This window comes from Salvelinus sp. IW2-2015, linkage group LG7 (genome assembly GCF_002910315.2).
Source record: "Salvelinus sp. IW2-2015 linkage group LG7, ASM291031v2, whole genome shotgun sequence".
In the NCBI taxonomy this organism is placed as follows: Eukaryota; Metazoa; Chordata; class Actinopteri; order Salmoniformes; family Salmonidae; genus Salvelinus; species Salvelinus sp. IW2-2015.
Window position 1 is genome coordinate 29,921,984 of NC_036847.1, and position 20,467 is coordinate 29,942,450.

Sequence of the window (20,467 nt, forward strand, 5' to 3'; positions counted from 1 at the left end):
TTCTCTGATTATAAGTGTGTTGTCAGTGGCTTTCAGTTATGTGGTCTGAGTTTACAGTAATCATCATAGTGATCGCTGATAGATTATAGCTAGTTATTGGGTTTGGTTACATGACGGATAACTACTAGCTAGTTACATGGCTGTGTAGTAACGTTAGGTAGCAGTGGAACATTGTACTGTAATAGTCTCCCTTCAGTGCAGGGGAAATGGACTAGTCCCCCAAACACATACATTATATTCAGAGTTATTTCAATCGCACAGTTTGAATCATATAGCTAACGTTACTACCTACATTTCATGTTGATGTGTAAATCGCATTCTGCTCATTTTCATGGCAAGATGTGCAAATTGTGATCTGAACACAACCAACTGCATTGGAACATATTGTCACGCAAGTAACTAACCATGCCTTGCTGTAAACACTGGTAGCCTATACCACTGGGATTTGTGAGTTTCTGCTACAAGGCCCAATTTAGTGAAACATTTGTTGAATGGGATACTCCAAAGTAACCCTCCATGTGGCTACCCATTGTGCACTACACTACACGCATACAAGTGTACATTACATCATTAGGTGGAGTCGAGGTACATTTGATTTGTTGTTAGTGTTTCACACTTCACAGTAGAGAAGATTAGGACATATTGTCTTCTCAACTCTCATCCAATCCCCTGTATTTCATTCATTTTAGGGTTAAGGCATAGCTGTGCACAACAAATAGTGTGGACCATTTGACATAAGACCACTTTGAAAACGTCAGGCAGACTTTGATTTTGGAATAAACTGTTGTTGGGCTCATTCGGGCTGCAGCCATTACTGGAGGTGTTATGGGCTCAATGCTTTCCTGAGTTTTTACAGAAAGTTGTGTGACTAGAACTGGTTTAAACTCTCTCACTAAATCTGTCATATTGCTACATAGTTGGAAATTTAGTTTTTTCATCGTTAACATATCACAAATCTATTACTCATACAATTGTAGATTTTTTTTATTAATGTACCTTTAGTCCGTATAATTTAGTCGGAACTATGCTGCACAGTGGTAGGGTTTTAGCACGATTTTGACAGTTGCAACAGGAAGTAATGTACAAGGAAGTTGTATTTTCTTTGTGTATCTCGGTTTAGGGTTGTTTTATTTAACGAAAACAACATTTCAGTTCCTATATTTTGTTATTTTTCCATACATGACTTGTGTGGGTTTGGATTACGCATTTCTGGCAAAACGAAGATGGAAATGTCTTCAAACATGTATTATTTATTTAGTTAGCTAGTCACTGACACGCTATTTTCATGCAGAGTTTGCGAATCCCGAGCAACGTTAGCGAGCTACTTTGTTAGCAAGAATGCTACCAGTTAACGACGTAGCTAACGTTAGCTAGCTTGCGGTTTCAACTAAATTGAGGACATAAACAGCCATATTCATTCATCTAGATTGGATCGCGGTTAATCAATTACGTGTTTMAGAATTATGCATTTAGTATCCCATGTATATAGCTAAAGGTTTGTATTAAATACGCTTCTTGCTAGCTATATTTATTATTTATACAGTTCTTGTGAATTTGTCACGTCTGAGGTTATACGCTAACGTTAGCCAAATCAGCTAGCTGACGTCGGCTATCTATTTTAATCTAGCTGTTATACTGCAGCAATGTGAAATATCGGGCTTTTGCCGGGCACAAAGGGAAATTGAGCCTCGCTGGATTTTGCGATTGGACGTCAGATAGCATAAATGTGACTACCGGTAGTTGTTTTTTCCCGCGTAAGACTATGTGGTAATTAATGTGTATATTTAATGTTTTTGTTAATTTTGGTAAATTATGATGTGCCTTACCTCTAATATTATTCGGCAACTTTGTTTACGTTTCAGGCCTCTGTCAAGGAGATCAGGAGAGGGGATGGACGAGCAGAAATCAAACTGCGAAGAAAATGACTCTGAACCGACAGGTACAATAACATACCTGCTGTGGTGTCAGAAAAAAGTAGTTGTTGCTAATTATAATAATTCTTTCTTTTTCTTTTTGTTGCATCGATTTTCGTACAGTAGCTTATTGGAATGTTCTTTAAAATTGAAGACAAATATAGGTTAAATTGGTAAGTCCTAAAACATGTGGACTAATGCCTTTCCCAGCTGATGACAGCGCCCCTATGGAGCAGCCAATCCCCTCAGAGGGGGAGTCAGAGGCCCCTCTGGCTGCAGAGGACAACTATGAAACTGTTGCTGCCGCTTCCAGCATAGTCCAGTAAGTCCCTTCTCAGATACCCTAACAAAGGCATAGTGCTGGGAAAAAAATAGATTTTAGTCAACATTTCAAATTATATTTTTTGGCAATACCTATATGTTAACAATTCATACCCATATAACATTCACCACAAAATATAGATTTTTCAAATGAACTCCCACTGTGCTGCCAAGAGTTGCTGAATATCCTCAGATCATGAGGGCCGTAGTGCACTGCCCAGCATTACATGGGATACATGCAGTCAGAGGTGTACTCCCAAATAGTCTTAGCTGGGTTTATATTGTCTGTGTTTGTTCATGTTGGAGGAGTATAATTTATGGAGTATAATATGGAATAGAATTGAAGTGAGTGCTTTAGTAATTTTACTTCTTGATCCACAAGATAGACCTTTTTTGGATCCATTTACCTGCATGCTGTCTGTCTAATACTGAGTCTCTGCCTGCACAGGGAGAGCAGTGTAAGGGTCTGTGCTCTATGTAACTGTGTGGAGCGCAGCCTGCACGGACAACGGGAACTCAGACATTTTGGGCCATTTTCCTCCCGGCCCACCCTGGAGCCCTCCGCTTCCTCACTGCCAGGGCCCGGGAACGATGACCTGTCTTCCATCGGATTCTCAGACTCTGACGCATCCTGTCTGGCAGCACTCTTTGATGACACAGGTGGGATGCTGCTGCTACTCTCTGTTATCGATGCATAGTTACTTTAATAACTCTACCTACATGTACATAAACTGAGCAAAAAAAGAAACATCCCTTTTTCAGGACCCTGTCTTTCAAAGATAATTCGTAAAAATCCAAATACTTCACAGATCTTCATTGTAAAGGGTTTAAACACTTTCCCATGCTTGTTCAATTAACCATAAACAATGAATGAACATGCACCTGTGGAACGGTCGTTAAGACACTAACAGCTCACAGACGGTATGCAATTAACGTCACAGTTATGAAAACTTAGGACACTAAAGAGGCCTTTCTACTGACTCTGAAAAACACAAAAGAAAGATGCCCAGGGTCCCTGCTCATCTGCGTGAACGTGCCTTAGGCATGCTGCAAGGAGACATGAGGACTGCAGAAGTGGCCAGGGCAATAAATTGCAATGTCCGTACTGTGAGACGCCTAAGACAGCACTACAGGCAGACAGGATGGACAGCTGATCGTCCTTGCAGTGGCAGACCACGTGTAACAACACCTGCACAGCATCGGTACATCCGATACCTGTCTGCGGGACAGGTACAGGATGGCAACAACAACTGCCCGAGTTACACCAGGAACGCACAATCCCTCCATCAGTGCTCAGACTGTCCGCAATAGGCTGAGAGAGGCTGGACTGAGGGCTTGTAGGACTGTTGTAAGGCAGGTCCTCACCAGACATCACCGGCAACAACGTTGCCTATGGGCACAAACCCACTGCCGCTGGACCTGACAGGACTGGCAAAAAGTGCTCTTCACTGACGAGTCACGGTTTTATCTCACCAGGGGTGATGGTCAGATTCGTGTTTATCTTCGAAGGAATGAGGGTTACACCGAGGCCTGTACTCTGGAGCGTGATTGATTTGGAGGTGGAGGGTCCGTCATGGTCTGGGGCGGTGTGTCGCAGCATCATCGGACTGAGTTTGTTGTCATTGCAGGCAATCACAACGCTGTGCGTTACAGGGAAGACGTCCTCCTCCCTCATGTGGTACCCTTCCTGCACGCTCATCCTGACATGACCCTCCAGCATGACAATGTCACCAGCCATACTGCTCGTTCTGTATGTGATTTTTGCAAGACAGGAATGTCAGTGTTCTGCCATGGCCAGCGAAGATCCCGGATATCAATCCCATTGAGCACGTCTGGGACCTGTTGGATCGGAGGGTGAGTGCTAGCGCCATTCCCCCCAGAAATGTCCGGGAACTTGCAGGTGCCTTTGTGCAAGAACTGACAAATCTGGTGCAGTCCATGAGGAGGAGATGCACTGCAGTACTTAATGCAGCTGGTGGCCACACCAGATACCGACGGTTTACTTTTGATTTTGATCCCCCCCCCTTTGTTCAGGGACATATTATTCAATTTCTGTTAGTCACATGTCTGTGGAACTTGTTCAGTTTGTCTAAGTTGTTGAATCTGGTTATGTTTATACAAATATTTACACATGTTAAGTTTGCTGAAAATAAACGCAGTTGACAGTAAGAGGACATTTATTTTTTGTTGAGTTTATTACCTCATTTACCTCGACTTACCGGTGCTCCCGCACATTGACTCTGTACCCCCTGTATATAGCCTCGCTATTGTTATTTTACTGCTACTCTTTAATTATTTGTTACTTTCGTTTCTTTTTTTATGTATTTTTCTTAACTGCATTGTTGGTTAAGGGCTTGTAATTAAGCATTTCACTGTAAGGTCTACACCTGTTGTATTCGGTGCATGTGACAAGCACAATTTGTTTTGATTTCAAACATCTCATCACATTTTGATTAATTTTTTTACTCGAGTTGCCTTCTTGGTCAGGTCTCCTTTGAGAAAGAGGTATTTTGACCTCAATGGGACTACCTGCTAAAATAAAGGTTAAATTAATATACCTTATACCCACCGTTTATATTATACACAGTGTGCACCCTGCACAGTAAACCTATCCCAAAACCATATTAGAAAGGGTTTAATCAAAATTCTATAGGCATTTGTTTTAGATCAAATCCCATTTCACCTTCCATTTTTTGTTGTTTTAAAGCAAACTGATTGATCCAGAAGAGATAGAATCCTGATCAGAAGCGAGGAACCATACAGATGAGAAGTGTCTAATTGTGTGTTGTGGTGAACAGGAGGCTGCTGGGTGCATCACTGGTGTGCGGTGTGGTCAGAGGGAGTGAAGCAGGTGGAGGAGGCTGAGGAGGAGCTGGAGAATGTGGACAAGGCCGTCATCTCAGGGACACAGCGGGTAGGTTAAACAAATGACATCTCTGATAGAAATCTGTGCAATTGGCGATTTGTTCTTGGAACAAACATGTAGGCACCCTAGAGTGGTACAGTTGAAGAACAAAATATATATACACCATCTGGAAGTAATAGTTAAGAATTTTTATTAATTTCAATTGTGGGGTTCTGAAATTCTTCCTATTGGCATTGTCTTTCACCCGTAACCCTGTCTTTGAACCTTCCTTTTAGCTGTGTGAATATTGCAAGCGTCTGGGTGCTACCATCCGCTGCCATGCTGAGGGCTGCTCACGGTTCTACCACTTCCCCTGCTCTGCTGCCAGCGGCTCCTTTCAGTCCACGAAGCAGCTGGCTCTCCTCTGTCCAGAGCACGTGGACAAGGCTGAGGAGATGGGTAAGGACACCTCCCAATCGAGTTGAGGTCAAAGCCCAAACTCGATTATTAGGTTATGCTTTGTAACAGTGAGGTGTGTGTCCTCTGTGCTTTGTGTAACGATTTGGTCACTTGGTCGTTTGGTTTGCTAACTATGGTTTGTCTGCCCTCCAGCGGGTGAGGAGGCGTGGTGCGCTGTCTGTGATTCTGCGGGGGAGCTACTGAACCTGCTGTTCTGTACAGGCTGTGGGCAGCACTACCACGCCTCCTGTCTGGAGATCAGCGCCACGCCCATACAGAGATCAGGGTGGCAGTGCCCAGAGTGTAAAGTGTGCCAGACATGCAGGTGAGTGTCTCTTTGCTGCCCAATCTCACATGTTACACATTTTTTGGTAATATTTTTTTGTTTAAAATGGGTAAAGCTCTCAATTTTTTACTTCTAAAATACATTTTTTTGTTCACTGAATTGATGTGGGATTTGGGAGACTGTGCAGCGCTGTTCCTGAACACTACCTTGACCATCTACTACCACATGCTCCCAATCAGTGGGGGCAGGGGTTTCCCTGATCATGTGACATACCAGTTGTCAGTCTATTGGGTCTTAGAAACGAGGCATGCAGCTGTCATTGAATAGGTAGACTCTGGAGGGTAACATCTGGGTTCTCATTTTCCAGGCAACCAGGGGAAGACTCCATGATGTTAGTATGTGATGCCTGTGATAAGGGCTATCACACCTTCTGTCTCCAGCCAGCCATGACCTCTCTTCCCTCCGACACATGGAAGTGCAGAGTAAGAGCATGTCTCACCTCCACTGACGATAGTCTCCTCTGTTAGGAAAGAAGGATAATGGTGCACTATAATTGAAGTCCTTGCCCATATGTTGACCATGTCTTACTGTAAATGGTTCATGTTATTACTTTGTTTTTTGTTTTTGTAGAGGTTTTCAATGGAAACATTTTAATGACAATTACTTCTGTAAATTAAAATAAGGGTATGCAGAAATATAACCTTTTTCTAATACGTGATAAATTCTGAAAATGTAGCAGTTTGTGTGTTTCCTGTGTGAATAACTAATTTAATTCCCCCATGTATTCCTCATATCAGAGGTGTCGGGTGTGTGTGGACTGTGGTGCTCATGGTCTGACGCTGCCCGGCTCAACCCACTGGTTTGACAACTATGCCGTGTGTGAGGGCTGCCAACGTACCCGCAGCTCTATGTGTGGTGTCTGCAGCAAAGCCTCGGAACCACCAGTCATGCTGCCGCGCTGCATCAGCTGCCTCAGGTATGTCTCCTGCCTCAGGTATGTCTCCTGCCTCAGGTATGTCTCCTGCCTCAGGTATGTCTCCTGCCTCAGGTATGTCTCCGTGCCTCAGGTATTCTCCTGCCTCAGGTTTGTCTCCTGCCTCATGAGTTGTCTCCTGCCTCAATGTTCTCCTGCCCAGTGTGTTCTCCTCCTCAGGTATGTCTCCTGCCTCAGGTATGTCTCCTGCCTCAGGTATGTCTCCTGCCTCAGGTATGTCTCCTGCCTCAGGTATGTCTCCTGCCTCAGAATGATTCAATTGGCAAGTTAATAAACCTTTTTCATCAAGTTGTCACACTGTATTTTACAGTGACCCGGCCTAGACACCAGCCTATAGAGCAACAGCAGAAATTGATAACTACCACTATTTATGTAGCATTTGGCCCACTCTCATTCATCCATTCTTGACCAATCCTCTATCATCTCCCTAGGTGGGTTCACAGTGGATGCTCCTCTATATCAGAGCCACCTGAGGAAAAGTGTATCTGTTCGCTCTGCCGAGACAGAGAGCCTCCGGCAGACCCTGTCACACAGACAGACATGGTGGAAATGCAGATGACAGAGAACGACGGGTCTGAGGTGACGATAGAAGGACAGACGGACACATTGGCTGAGATGACACTCCAGACAGAAGCGGCGGGTGAAGTTACGATAGAAGGACAGACGGACGTGTCCAAGATGACCGGGGTACAGACGAAGTCGGACGAGGAGGTGCCCATGGAGCTGGGTACGTTGACTGGACTGCTTTCTGTTGTCCTTGATAAAAGGGTCTACAGATATTGATAGAAGGGTAGAGTTGACTGCTCCATCTTTGACAGAGCAAAATGATTAACTCTACCCACGTTTATCTTATCTAAGCCACCCTGACTCAATGTAATTTCTGGGATGCACTAAAGAATGGTATAGAATCTGAGTGTATGGTGTTAGTGGTGTGATGAACCTGATTTTGTTTTTTCAACAGGGACGGGGGCTGAAGTGGTAGAAACGGCAGGGGTAGAGGAGGGGCCTCAGCTGGGAACGGAGGAAGTCCCTGCAGAACAGCCCATGGTCCAGGCTGAGGTTACAGAACAATGTGAAACAACAGAACAACAGGAGGCTTCTAGTTTACCTGTGGCTGTTGTGGATGAGAGGCCAGAGAAGGCTCCTAGCCCGCCACCCCAGGTCAGCCATGTCCCTGTCCTTGAGTCTCCGGAGTCACCAGAACAGCAACCACCACAGTGGCCAGAGCCAGCAGCAGTAGTAGAGCTAGGCCCTGTGCACAGAAAGGAGAAGAATGGGGAGAACCAGGAAGAGAAAGTCAAACCCTCAACACAGCAGCAGTCCAAACTGGAGGAGAAGAGAAGCAGTGAGGGCATGTCTACCACCTCGCCAGAGTCACCAGCCCCTCCCATCTCCACGCAAGAGGTGGAGCATGTTTCCGTGGACACAGATGAGGTGGGGCTAAAGGAGGAAGCTGCAAGGAACCCAAAGCAGGAGCGCTCAGGGTCTCCTCCTGCTCCACATGCCGACACACAGGAGGCTGCTCCTTCTACTGTGGACATGGAGGTCAGGGGTACTCACTCCGAGGAGGAGGAGGAGTTTGGAGAACAGGAGGAGCAGGGGAAGGATGCAGACAGAGAGGGTCAACATAGTCATCACAGAAGGGTCAAGATCAAGCAGGAACCCCAGGAGCAGAGGAAGCCTGATCAGCTCCTCCTGGATGAGATGTCCAATCAGAGCCATCCGAGTCACGGGGACGAGAGCAGTTCTGGCTTCCTGGGCTCCCCGACCGAAGGGGAGGCAGAGCCCGATGCACAGCTCTCCATGGAGCTCAGCCTCATACCCACCGAACGCTCGCGTTCCGACTCCCTGCTCACTGAGACGGACGATTCGCTGCCCTTTGACCCCCTGAAACCAGACGGGGAGAAGAAGAGGAGAGGCTCGCCGGGACGCTCCAGGGTCAAACAGGTAAGGTCCAATAACAGGTCATAGACAGTTAGACTTTGGGATGAGTGTTAACTGCTATAGAGCAGAAGGCCATTTCACAGTGAGCTTTCAAAACTGTCTCTGCAAACGCTTCTGTGTTGGGCGATGGCTAGATTCAGTGGTTTACAGTATGTGAGGTACTGGCATGGTTGGTGTTGGTCTTTTCAGGGGCGGGGCAGCAGCAGTTTCCCGGGGAAGCGGCGGCCTCGTGGTGGTGGTGGTGGCGGCGGCGGTGGAAGGGGCCGTGGCGGTAGGAACCGCCTCAAAGCAATGGCCTCCTGCATCGACGCGTTCCTGGTGAGTTGAACTGACCGGCGATACATAAACATTCAGACATTTAAACACTTTTATCCATCCATCCATCCATCATCCATCCACTCACTCATTGGATCGTGTCATCAAACGTTGACATTGAACTTTACAGTATAWACAACCCACAGCAGCAATTTATCACAAAGATCTTGAATGTTTGGAGCTTGATCTCTGTCTAAAGTTCATTCGACACAAACCACTTGATTGGAACTTGACTGTATCAGAATGTAATACATTCTATGTATAATACTTTCCCAGTGGTGGAAAAAGTACCTAATTGTCATACTTAAAAGTAAAGATACCTTTTATACAAAATGACTCAAGTAAAAATGAAAGTCACCCAGTAAAATACTACTTGAGTAAAAGTCTAAAAGTATTTGGTTTTAAATATACTTAAGTATCAAAAGTAAAAGTATAAATCATTTCACATTTCTTTTATTAAGCCAATCAGACGGCACAAATTTTTTCATTTTTTTACGGATAGCCAGGGGCGCACTCCAACACTCAGACATAATTTACAAACGAAGCGTTTTGTATTTATTGAGTCTGCCAGATCGGAGGCAGTAGGGTTGACCAGGGATGTTCTCTTGATAAGTGCGTGAATTCTTGTCCTGCTAAGCATTCCAAATGTAACAAGTACTCTTGGGTGTCAGGGAAAATGTATGGAGTAAAAAGTACATTTATTTTCTTTAGGAATGTAGTGAAGTAAAAGTTGTCAAAAATATAAATAGTAAAGTACAGATACTACTTAATTACTTTAAAGTATTTTTACTTAAGTACTTTACACCACTGTTCCTTTCCCCAGCTGAGCATGACAGCAGCAGACACTGGACTGAGTAAGGAGGAGGAGGAGGGGGAGGAAGATGAGGCTATGCAGAACACAGTGGTGCTCTTCTCAAACACTGATAAATTTGTCCTGCTTCAGGTAATGGCTTCATGCTTTTCCGTTTGACATTTTCCAGTTACCCTGTGGCATTTACCATGTCAGATAGTCTTAGACATTTAACAACCTCTGCTGTAACACAAGCTGACTTTTTCTTCTCTCTCTTTCTCTTTCTCTTTCTCTTTCTCTCTCTCTTCTCTTTTCTTCTCTTTCTCTTTCTCTCTCTTCTCTCTCTCTCTCTCTCTTCTCTTCTCTCTTTTGTCTCTCTTTCTCTGTCTCTCTGTCTCTCTCTCTCTCTGTTTCTCTCTGTCTCTTCTCTGTCTCTCTCTCTGTCTCTCTGGTCTCTCTCTCTGTCTCTCTCTCTCTCTGTTCTCTCTCTCTCTCTCTCTCTGTCTCTCTCTCTCTCTCTTCTCTGTCTCTCTCTCTCTCTCTCTGTCTCTCTCTGTCTCTTTCTCTCTCTCTCTCTGTCTCGTCTCTCTGTCTCTCTCTCTGTCTCTCTCTCTGTCTCTCTCTCTGTCTCTTTCTCTGTCTCTTTCTCTGTCTCTGTCTCTTTCTCTCTCTGTCTCTTTCTCTCTCTGTCTCTTTCTCTCTCTGTCTCTTTCTGCTCTCTTTGTTTTCTCTCTCTCTCTTCTTCTCTGTCTCTTCTCTCTCTGTCTCTCTTCTCTGCTTTTCTCTTCTCGTTTTCTCTCTACTTTCTCTTTCTCTCTCTTCTCTCTCCCATCAGGACATGTGTGTGGTGTTGTGGCAGTTTTGGGAAGGGTGTGGAGGGGCAGCTTCTGGCGTGTGCTCAGTGTGCCAGTTTACCATCCATACTGTGTGAACAGCAAAGTAAGCATTCAACCTCTTTATCTTTAGAACTTCTTACTTAAGCAGACGCCTTAGCCACGGATAGTTTCCTAATAAATAAAACAATATCATTATTATAGCGGCGTTTTGCATACCTTAGATGCTTTACAGTAGGCCACTATAAGAAATCAAGGTTCAAGTGTTGCAACAACACATCTGGCTTCCTCATGACATTTCAGGAAATGAAACATGTAAATCTCTTTTTGATTTGCCTCTTCGTTCCCCCCTCCTGCAGATGACTAAGATGATGCTGCGTAAGGGCTGGCGTTGTCTGGAATGTATCGTGTGTGAGGTGTGCGGCAAGGCCTCGGACCCGGCCCGCCTGCTGCTGTGTGACGACTGTGACGTCAGCTACCACACCTACTGCCTGGACCCACCCCTACACACTGTACCCAAGGGCGGGTGGAAGTGCAAATGGTAAAACTCTTTCATTCATCTAACCTTTATTTATGCAGGTTATTCTCACTGAAAAATTAAATATATTTTACAAGAGACACCTGTTCGAGACGGCAGCCAACTCTCACCATCCATGACACTCCCTGTTCAGTCATTTTGGGTCTGAAAAGGTACAGATATAAATGAACTGAAATGGGGAGTCTGCATGATATGCATAAAAGTCCTGCTGCTAAGCTTGAAAGTTCAGTCCTCTGTCTCACTCTGTCCATTAACATCCTCTTCCATCTCTGGATTTCACCTGAGTCTTTACTTGGTCTGATAGCTAATGTACTTTAACCTGATGGCTCATTGGCCTATTTGCTATTGTCAATCAAATGTACTTATACGCCCCTTTTTTAAAAAGGTTGTTTCATGATTTATTGATTCAATAATTGGTTGTCTGTTCCCTGTTTAGGTGTGTGTCCTGTATGCAGTGTGGTGCCAGCAGCCCGGGGTTCCACTGTGAGTGGCAGAACAACTACACCCACTGTGGCCCCTGTGCCAGCCTGGTCACCTGCCCTGTCTGCAGGGAGAACTTCATGGAGGAAGAGCTGCTGCTGCAGTGCCAACACTGTGACCGGTGGGTACCACTCATTACAACTACACAAACATACACTAGTTATGTGAAAGATTGTTTCCGGTCTCGTACTTCTCATCTGTGGGTTGCGGCTGTTTACGCAGAGCCCTGTGAATTCTCTCTGAACACTGCTTCAGGGAATACTTTTCTGGCTGCATGTAGTGCTGAAAGGTGCTGCCCCCCCATGGACTCACACTGGTCCCTTCTAGTGCTGGTGGTTTGTCAACCAGTACAGAGGGAAGATTAAGGTTCTGCCTGAACACTAGTTGGTATGTGCTGTAGCCTTGAACATTGGGCTTTGATGGCAAAAAGAAATGTAACAATCTATGGCTGTTTTTCAGTCACATCCATTGTCTTGCTTCACTTTCAGCATAATCTGAGTGTTTATGTCTCTCCAGAAGTCCATTGCTCCATGGACTGTATGCAGCAGTTGTCTTTACTTCCATGTTGAATTTCTCTGCCATTTCTCGTAATTCATTATTATTGAATTCTCTTCCATTGTCACTGTACAATTTCTGGGGCAGGCCATGCACACTTATCCAGGAATGAATGAAGTGCTTTTCTTTATATTCACAATGCTTCCAGCGCTGAAGCGTGTGAAGTGGTGGGTTATGTGAAGGTACCACACACTTGGTCCCAGCTCATGTAGATCTACAGCCACTGTTTCATTGTACTTGGAAGCCAGTGGCAAACTAACAGCTGGTCTGGGCTTACCTTTGCTGTATTTCTGGCATGTGTCACAACTGTTCACTATCTGCCGTAGAATGGAAATACTCTTTTCATTATTCCCAGAACTGCTGAGTCATTTCTGAAGTCTGTATATTGTAGAATGTCCAAACTGTTTGAAGTTTGAACAATACTTTGTGTTTTTCCTATGTGGTCATGTGCTCTGTGTTGGTCAGAATCTCCATGTTCTCTGTGTCCATCAGAATCTCATTTTTACTTGAACTCTGTCTTCTCTTTGTCTAAAATGTTTAAACAATAGTGGCCTGAGGTAGTAAGTTCAAGGGTCACTGGTTGTTTAAACATCACTGCCTTGTCATTTTTTATGTCAAGTACAGCCCCTGCATTCTTGAGGGAAGCTTTGCTTAATAGTAAGGGGATATCTGTAGGGACCACCTTTGTTTCAATGTAACACTTAGTCTGACACATGTTTGCTGGTATCTTGACTCTCTTGGTAGAATGGACGATTCTCCCATCTCCAAATGTGGAAGCTCTGTTGTTTGGTGTGTCATTCATATTTTGTACTTTTTTCATATTTAGTTTACTGACATGGCTATCAAGCCATTTTGCACCACACACTGTCTGTGTACACGCAGTATCAATCACAGCAGGTCCTAAGGATTCAACTATAAARATCTCAGTATCAGAAGCAGATTCATTTGAAAACAGTGTAATGTTACACTGCTCTATCTCTGTGTTTACATTTTCCTCCGTTAGTTTAACTTGTTCATCTTTATGAGGGCAGTCTTCAACACAATGGTAAGTGCTTTCACAAATAGCACATTTTGATCTCCTTCCATACCGGTCCTGTGGATTCGTCTGGTTTTCTTGAGAACGTGACTTGTTGATGCCTTTTCTCTGCTGCTCAGTGTAATATGCCGCGTCACTCACTTGCATTCCATCTGTTATTGGCCCGACAGACGTATTTTTACCAAAAAATGTTTATAGTGCCGACAAAAGTCAGCATAGTACAAGCAGTCAAAGCCAACTGTTTCTCCCTACCATCCAGACAGGCAGTATCTAGCAACTTGAAAGCTAACACTGCATCTGGGACAACCATGTCTCTACCATCCAGACAGGCAGTATCTAGCAACTTGAAAGCTAACACTGCATCTGGGAGAACCATGTCTCTACCATCCAGACAGGCAGTATCTAGCAACTTGAACGCCAACACTGCATCCGGGAGAACCATGTCTCTACCATCCAGACAGGCAGTATCTAGCAACTTGAACGCCAACACTGCATCCGGGAGAACCATGTCTCTACCATCTAGACAGGCAGTATCTAGCAACTTGAAAGCTAACACTGCATCTGGGAGAACCATGTCGTACTTGTGCATCCTATTGTACCTCTGTTCAAAATCTATGATGTAGTCTGTCATTGCAACCTGGAATACCTCTAGTAACACTGTCAAAGTTTGAATATGCCTCGTTGGCACGGTCTTTCTCTTTAAGACACAGAATCCAGTCCTCTGATCAGTTCTCATACCATCATCCTTGTTCAAATCCTCAGGCGTTATTTCCAGTGCTGTATCTCTCGCTCTTCCCTTGAGCGATAATACCACCGCTAGTGCTGGCTTTTTCTCGTCCAGATTAGTAACCCGTGTTCAGATTCCAAGTCCAACTTTCGTACGACCTCTTCTCGTCAAGATGAGGGGGCCCATTGTAGTTATTAGACATCCTCTGCTACCAATGTTATCTTCAAATGACACAACAACTAGCTTCCAGTTTAACAACGTTTACTTCCCCGTATTTCCACAGTACATAGTCACCTTCACACTCCAGCCAGGTCCATCTCCAGTGAGACTACGGCGCAGGCGTACTAATAACAGAGTGATAGCACCGTAATAACAGAAATATAGGGATACTTAAAACATGAACTTAACACATGGTTCTTGAAGTTTCAAACCATATTAATGTTTTATCAGAATAAGAGCTCTATCCTGCATTGTCTCTCTTCATGCAGGTGGGTGCACGCTGTGTGTGAGAGTCTGTACACTGAGGACGAGGTGGAGCAGGCCTCTGATGAGGGCTTTGCTTGCACATCCTGCACTCCCTACGTCCCCAAACCCATAGGCAAGTCTATCAACTTAAAACATATGAATAGAAAAGGTGAACATTCAGTGACTTGTGGATTTCTCACACTGCTTCTCTGTCTGCAGTAACGGTGGATTCAACCTACATGACAGCCATGAAGATCAAAGAACCAGGTACGTTTTTGCCTCCTCCGTTTGTAATTCAGCTAACGTAAACTCACTCACTTTTGTACATCGCCTTGGTCCGTACAATTGACCTTATTTTAGCGCCCCAAAAACGTAATACTTCCAGATCAACTGTAATGTCAATACCATTGTAAAGCACAATTTCTCCCCTTTCCAACAAAATCCATGCCGAGACCTCCACGCTGCCCGTTTCTGCATGATTCAAGAAGGCAATGAGCTCCGTTGGGTCTTTTTAAAAATGGCGGGTGGGGAAGCGAAACTAATGCGTGGTAGTGAGAAGGAGAGATGTCGTGTGGGGAAACAGCTTTTTTTCACTCGATCTGTCCTACTTATCACCTTATCGCCTCTAAAATGTAAATAAAACACTATAAAGAGTTTATATACTGTGTCATTACATACCTATTTGAAGGTTTGTGTCGAATTTGAATCGGGTTTTTAGGGTGAAGTGATCTTCAGAAGTTAACAGCGGCTTTTGAGAGTCATGATCGCTTGCAGTGGTGACGCAAAAAATGACTAGGTATCCCCCCTTGCCACTGTCCATTTCTTGTTTTTAAATGATGAGAGAAGTGCTACACCTGGTGGAGAGAGATTGTAAGACAGAAATAGTTGCTTTATGTGTGCTGTACGTTACGGCATGACACGTCACGATGTAACAGAGGGTCAGTTTATTTAAACTTTTCTCCAATACTATAGAACCATCACCATGTCGATCAGCGCTTGAATAGAAACCTAGTTCACACCCCAGATGTTGAAGTCAACACAGTCGCTACAGTCCCATTCGTTTTCTTTGTAGCCTCGTTTGAATGTCGCGGTTACGCACATTTGTACGGAATGGGTTGAGTTTACGTTAATCTTACTTGCAATGACAACTTGGCATTGCATATTCACTGTTTGTATAGTTGCATATCACTCAATCTCCAACCCCCCCCCGTCTAGAGCCTCAGTTCTACCGGTTGGAGGGGGTGTGGCTGACCGAGACGGGCATGTCCCTGCTGCGAAGGATTTCCATGTCTCCCCTACACAAGAGACGGCAGCGGCGCTCTCGCCTGGGCATGCTGTGTGGCGACGGAGGACCCGACAGCATGGAGCTAAAGGACGGGGACGAGGGAAAAGGTGGGTGTTGCCATTTCTTTCTCCTCTTTCCACGATTTAACTGTCCAAGTGATGGGGGTTGTAAAGGAGAAGGATGAAGTCGGTTGCCCTTTGATACTGATCTACGGTCAGATTTGTATTTTCCCCCCTAATGGATAAGAGTAGGGTTTGGTAAGCTAGCTGATCCCAGAACTGACCAACTTCTACCCACTGTGTCTACTTGCTTTAACAGGTCTGCTTGGATACACTACATCAGGCATGTATTTGACTACCCACCCTGCCTTACCCTCTGAATTGACCTTTAATCCCGATCTGTTGTTCAAGGCTGTGGGGAGCCCATGGAGTGTGAGCCAGGAGTTCTTGGTGTAAAACAGGAGCCTTCAGGGAGCCCAGACAGGGAGCTGGGAGCAGAGGGAGGTGCTGAGGGTATGGAGGAAGGCCTCCTCAAAGGAGGAGTAGAGGAGACGGACGAGGGAAAGAAGAGGAAGAGGAAACCCTACAGACCAGGTCAGAGGTCAACTCTTATTAAACATCTTGGGTAAAATAGTATTTGTTTTCTTTGATTTGCTTGATTTGAGTTTGCCTGGTCTAATGAAACGTCCTGAAAGTGCAGGTCTGGCACTCCACATATTTGAAAGAAAACAGCTACTGTTAGAGCCCGGGTCTGTCCAACAGGCCCCTGTAGTGAGAGGATATAATTTGTCACTGCTCTATGACGGTCACATTCAAGCCAACTGCAATTCAACGTTTTGAAATTGACTTWAAAAAAAAWRWTKTATCTCCTGCAGGGATCGGTGGCTTCATGGTGCGTCAGAGAAAGTGTCACACACGGATGAAGAAGGGTCTGTTCCCCCATCTGTCTCATCTGGCTGGAGACGGAACTGTTACGACAGACAGACCGATAAGAGAGAAGCCTGCCCTAGAGGAAGGCAAGTTACAGTTACAGAAGCCATCTTAGTCAGAACATTTCAGTGTTCAGTATCTGTTAGAGGTCACATTCTAATTTCGTCAAGGAATATGACGACCACTGTGTAAATAAGTGTTTTCATTCATGTGTTTTAATGTGTCATCCTCCGGGATTCAAATGTTTATCGTGTGGATGTATGATTTATTTGTAACCAATGTTCCCTCTAAGCTGCGCGCAGTAGCCCCGAGACTGCCACGCAGAAATATCAGCCCACAGAGACAAGCACGAGATTCAACTTCACTCAACTTTCTAGAGCAGTGGTCACCAACCGGTCAATTCCAGTCGACTGGTCGATCTCCAAGGCATTCCTAGTTGATCTCCAAATATTTCTGTTAAAAAAGCAACGATAAAGCCTTGTTCTTATTTTTTGTTTTATTCGTCTCAGTCTGGCAGGAGGTGCACCTGATTCAGCTGCCCTGCGCACCGGGTAGGCCAACTGTGCCTTTTTGGAACTATTTCATGTGTCTGAAGGTACAAACTCTGCCTTCCCGGTGGGCGCAGATATCAAATCAGGTGCACTATAGGCCTAACGCTGGCCAATCAGATGTCTCAGATGACCGTGTCTTCAGTAACGTAGCAGGCATTAAGGAAAAGCTACAGCAAAGTTGATACTGTGAGATTTCAAAACGTTTAAAACAAGACTAGAGAGAGACTGTCAACGAATACAGTAAAGAGCTGCTGTTTTTTATGAGTGAGTTCATGTTTAAGTTCTTACTCGGCACTCTCAACACTTTGTATTCAACACTTTTATAAGACATAAAATGTGTGTTCTTCCTATTTCCACACAGCGCTACAACAAGCACTGCAGCAGTAATGAATGAGTAGGAAGGTCTATCTTTAGGCTAGCGTTGATGTTATTATTACCGGCTTGGGTCTTTTTCAGATATCGAGGAATAATATTTATCTGTTCATAGGAGTAAACACATGAATTTGTGCATGAGGCAGAAATAATGCCGTGTGACTCGAGATTGGCCATCAGCTGGAAGACCGGACCTTTTTGGTCAGTGTCAGTGGAGGAAAGGGAGACTGGAGGGATGTTGACAGGTGGACCCTCAGTCTGCTGCTCTCTCCCTCTGCTGAGACTGAACATCAGATACAGGCACCATCAGCCCAGTAAAATAAAAAGCAAATCATTTAAATGTATACTCACTCAGCTGTGCCTCACAAGTAATACAACAACGGATCTATTACCGGTGTGATCATAAAGCCTACCTCAAATGTAGAAATATAATTTATAAAACATTCCTGAACAGCAATATATTGGCAGGGCAATTCAAGCAAAGCCAATATGTGGAGATAATGTATTGGGCCTATAGCTTACTGCACAAACCTACTTTCTACAGTACTGTTTTATTGGTTAATGTTGCATAGGCTTACATTTTGACTCAAAGTGATCTTGACTCAGAAAATGTTGGTGACCACTGTTCTGAAGTTTTCCCTGTTAACACTATCAACGTTTCCCTTTACTGAGGCAATTGTGACACGCAATATTAGCCGCTTTCAATGCAACATCCCGAAACAAAACGAACTATGCAAGAGGTTTTGTTGTAGGCAGAAAGCATCGGAGTAGGATTCTATCTCATTGACCCGCACTACTCAGGCCGTACTCTACACAGACCAGTGTGGGATAAACAATCAGAGCTGCAGTAGACCTATATGCAAATAGACCATTGCCATATATGGATCTGTGCCATTTATTTTGAACTGGACTGTGTTTACAGCATGAGCGGTTGTGAGTAGATGCGCTTGTTTTGAGATCAAAGCGAGAGCTGCATGTGGCCATGTGTGCACATTTTGTTCATATCCTTTGCTATTTAGTGTGTTATTAGCCCAGTTATAGATCATTTGTAGTCATCAATAGGAGTGATTGTTTCCTACAAGAGCACAAAACGTGTATATCTTTGAAAGCAAGTCAGGTAAAGATAAAAAAATGTTGGTCTTCAAGGGGCAGTGTTGTATTTTGAGATGGGCTTGAATAAGCTAAGTAGCCAATAGGCAGAGGGTAGCATAATTTGTCTGATTCTCTGTAATAATGGTATGGGAATAATAATGCTTTTTATTTTGTAAAGTGGTTTCTTGAATCAAACCACACATTTTCAGTCACCTCCTTTATTTTTTTATTTACCTTTATGTAACTAGGCAAGTCAGTTAAGAACAAATTCTTATTTTCAATGACGGCCTAGGAACAGTGGGTTAACTGCCTTGTTCAGGGGCAGAACATCAGATTTTTGCCTTGTCAGCTCGGAGATTCGATCGATTCGATCAAAGTCCAACGCTCTAACTGCTAGGCTACCTGCTGCTCCGTCCTTGTCTGAAGGACAAGTGGTTATAAACAGGTTAATGTCAAGTCCTGCATGTTTATATATTTTTTAAGTCTCATGGAATGTAGGTCTTACAATGAACATCGCACATTGGCTGCTGCTGTAGGCTGAATGATAGAACAGCTATTTCCATGTTAAAATGTGATGGGATGCATTTTCTCCATTGTTGATGGTAGGCCACTCTGGTAGGCCTACAGTATGATCAAATAGCTACAGTAGCCTACTTGGCCACTGTTAAAACTGTAACTTAAAGCAGGTACAGCCTTAATATTCACAGTAAACGCGCACTGAAAGTTGCACATCATTTTCACAATGTTCAAATTTCTGCTCAGCAAACCAGAAATTTGCTCAGTGCCTAAAAAAGTTGTAAGAAACATGGTTTGTAACCCAAAATAAAATTGAATAAAATTCAGTTCCAGCTATCAAAATTGGCATTCTGAACATCTGAAATGACACCAGGTTGTGTTCGTTGACAGGACCTCACCCAGACACACCTATAGAGGGTGCCCCGGAGACTAAGCCAGCCGAGGGAGAAGGGGAGCAGGCCAAGAAACGACGAGGCAGGAAGAAGAGCAAACTGGAGGACATGTTCCCAGCGTACCTGCAGGTACGTTCTCGCTCACCACTTCTCACCATGGGCTATTCTAAGGCCTTCATATGGCAACCTAAAGGACCAGTTTCCCGGATACAAATTTAGCCTAATGGACTACAAAGCATGCTCAATTGAGATTCTCAAATTAAGTTGCTTCTTAGTCCAAGGCTAGACTTAATCTGTGTCTGGGAAACCAGCCCAGAATGTCTAGTGACCATTCAACTCCATATAGGCTAACATCATCATTCTCTCTCTGTCTATGTGTGTGTAGGAAGCATTCTTTGGGAAACAACTGATGGACCTAAGTAAAAAGGCTCTCCTGGTTACCCCAGGACAGAGACATCATGGGGCCATGGGTCTCCTACGTCCTCCACTGCCTCACGCACGGGGGGCCAGACCCACCGCTCCTGACACAGTGGAGGTCCGGGGGCGAGCGATGGGGGCTGGGATGCACCTGAAGCAGGAGGAGGGTGAGGGATCACAGGCTCAGGTCGAGGGATCAGTGCTGTCTTCAGCTGTCAAAGATCAGGGCTCAACGGATCCTCAAGGCTCCGAAAAGGAGAAAAATGAAGGTAAGAGATCAGAGATGCTAAAATGTTGCCAATTTTAATAAAATTGACACTTCAAGACTTTCTTTTCTACTAACTTACAGGAATTGTGTTTTGACATGTTATCAATTTGGTCTTGGTGGATGTTTTTGCCCACTGTCCTACAC

At 44.4% G+C, this 20,467-nt stretch overlaps 1 protein-coding gene and 1 long non-coding RNA gene across 2 annotated transcripts in view; one reads left to right on the top strand and one right to left on the bottom strand.

Annotated features, from left to right (window-relative positions):
* LOC139028070 (uncharacterized) overlaps window positions 1-20,467 on the bottom strand; it is a 181,785-nt gene that overhangs the window by 135,020 nt on the left and 26,298 nt on the right. The gene's annotated exons all lie outside the window — the stretch shown is intronic.
* LOC111966806 (histone-lysine N-methyltransferase 2D-like) overlaps window positions 1-20,467 on the top strand; it is a 51,891-nt gene that overhangs the window by 1,057 nt on the left and 30,367 nt on the right. Inside the window, 24 exon segments of the mRNA XM_023991745.2 lie at window positions 1,863-1,939; window positions 2,124-2,235; window positions 2,683-2,894; window positions 5,033-5,148; window positions 5,376-5,538; window positions 5,692-5,863; window positions 6,192-6,306; window positions 6,622-6,800; window positions 7,250-7,545; window positions 7,780-8,765; window positions 8,952-9,080; window positions 9,901-10,020; window positions 10,703-10,717; window positions 10,719-10,777; window positions 10,779-10,806; window positions 11,060-11,241; window positions 11,675-11,839; window positions 14,525-14,634; window positions 14,721-14,768; window positions 15,717-15,893; window positions 16,197-16,379; window positions 16,661-16,801; window positions 19,637-19,767; window positions 20,024-20,324. Coding sequence (XP_023847513.2) covers window positions 1,891-1,939; window positions 2,124-2,235; window positions 2,683-2,894; window positions 5,033-5,148; window positions 5,376-5,538; window positions 5,692-5,863; window positions 6,192-6,306; window positions 6,622-6,800; window positions 7,250-7,545; window positions 7,780-8,765; window positions 8,952-9,080; window positions 9,901-10,020; window positions 10,703-10,717; window positions 10,719-10,777; window positions 10,779-10,806; window positions 11,060-11,241; window positions 11,675-11,839; window positions 14,525-14,634; window positions 14,721-14,768; window positions 15,717-15,893; window positions 16,197-16,379; window positions 16,661-16,801; window positions 19,637-19,767; window positions 20,024-20,324 — 4,189 coding nt within the window. The 5' untranslated portion in view covers window positions 1,863-1,890.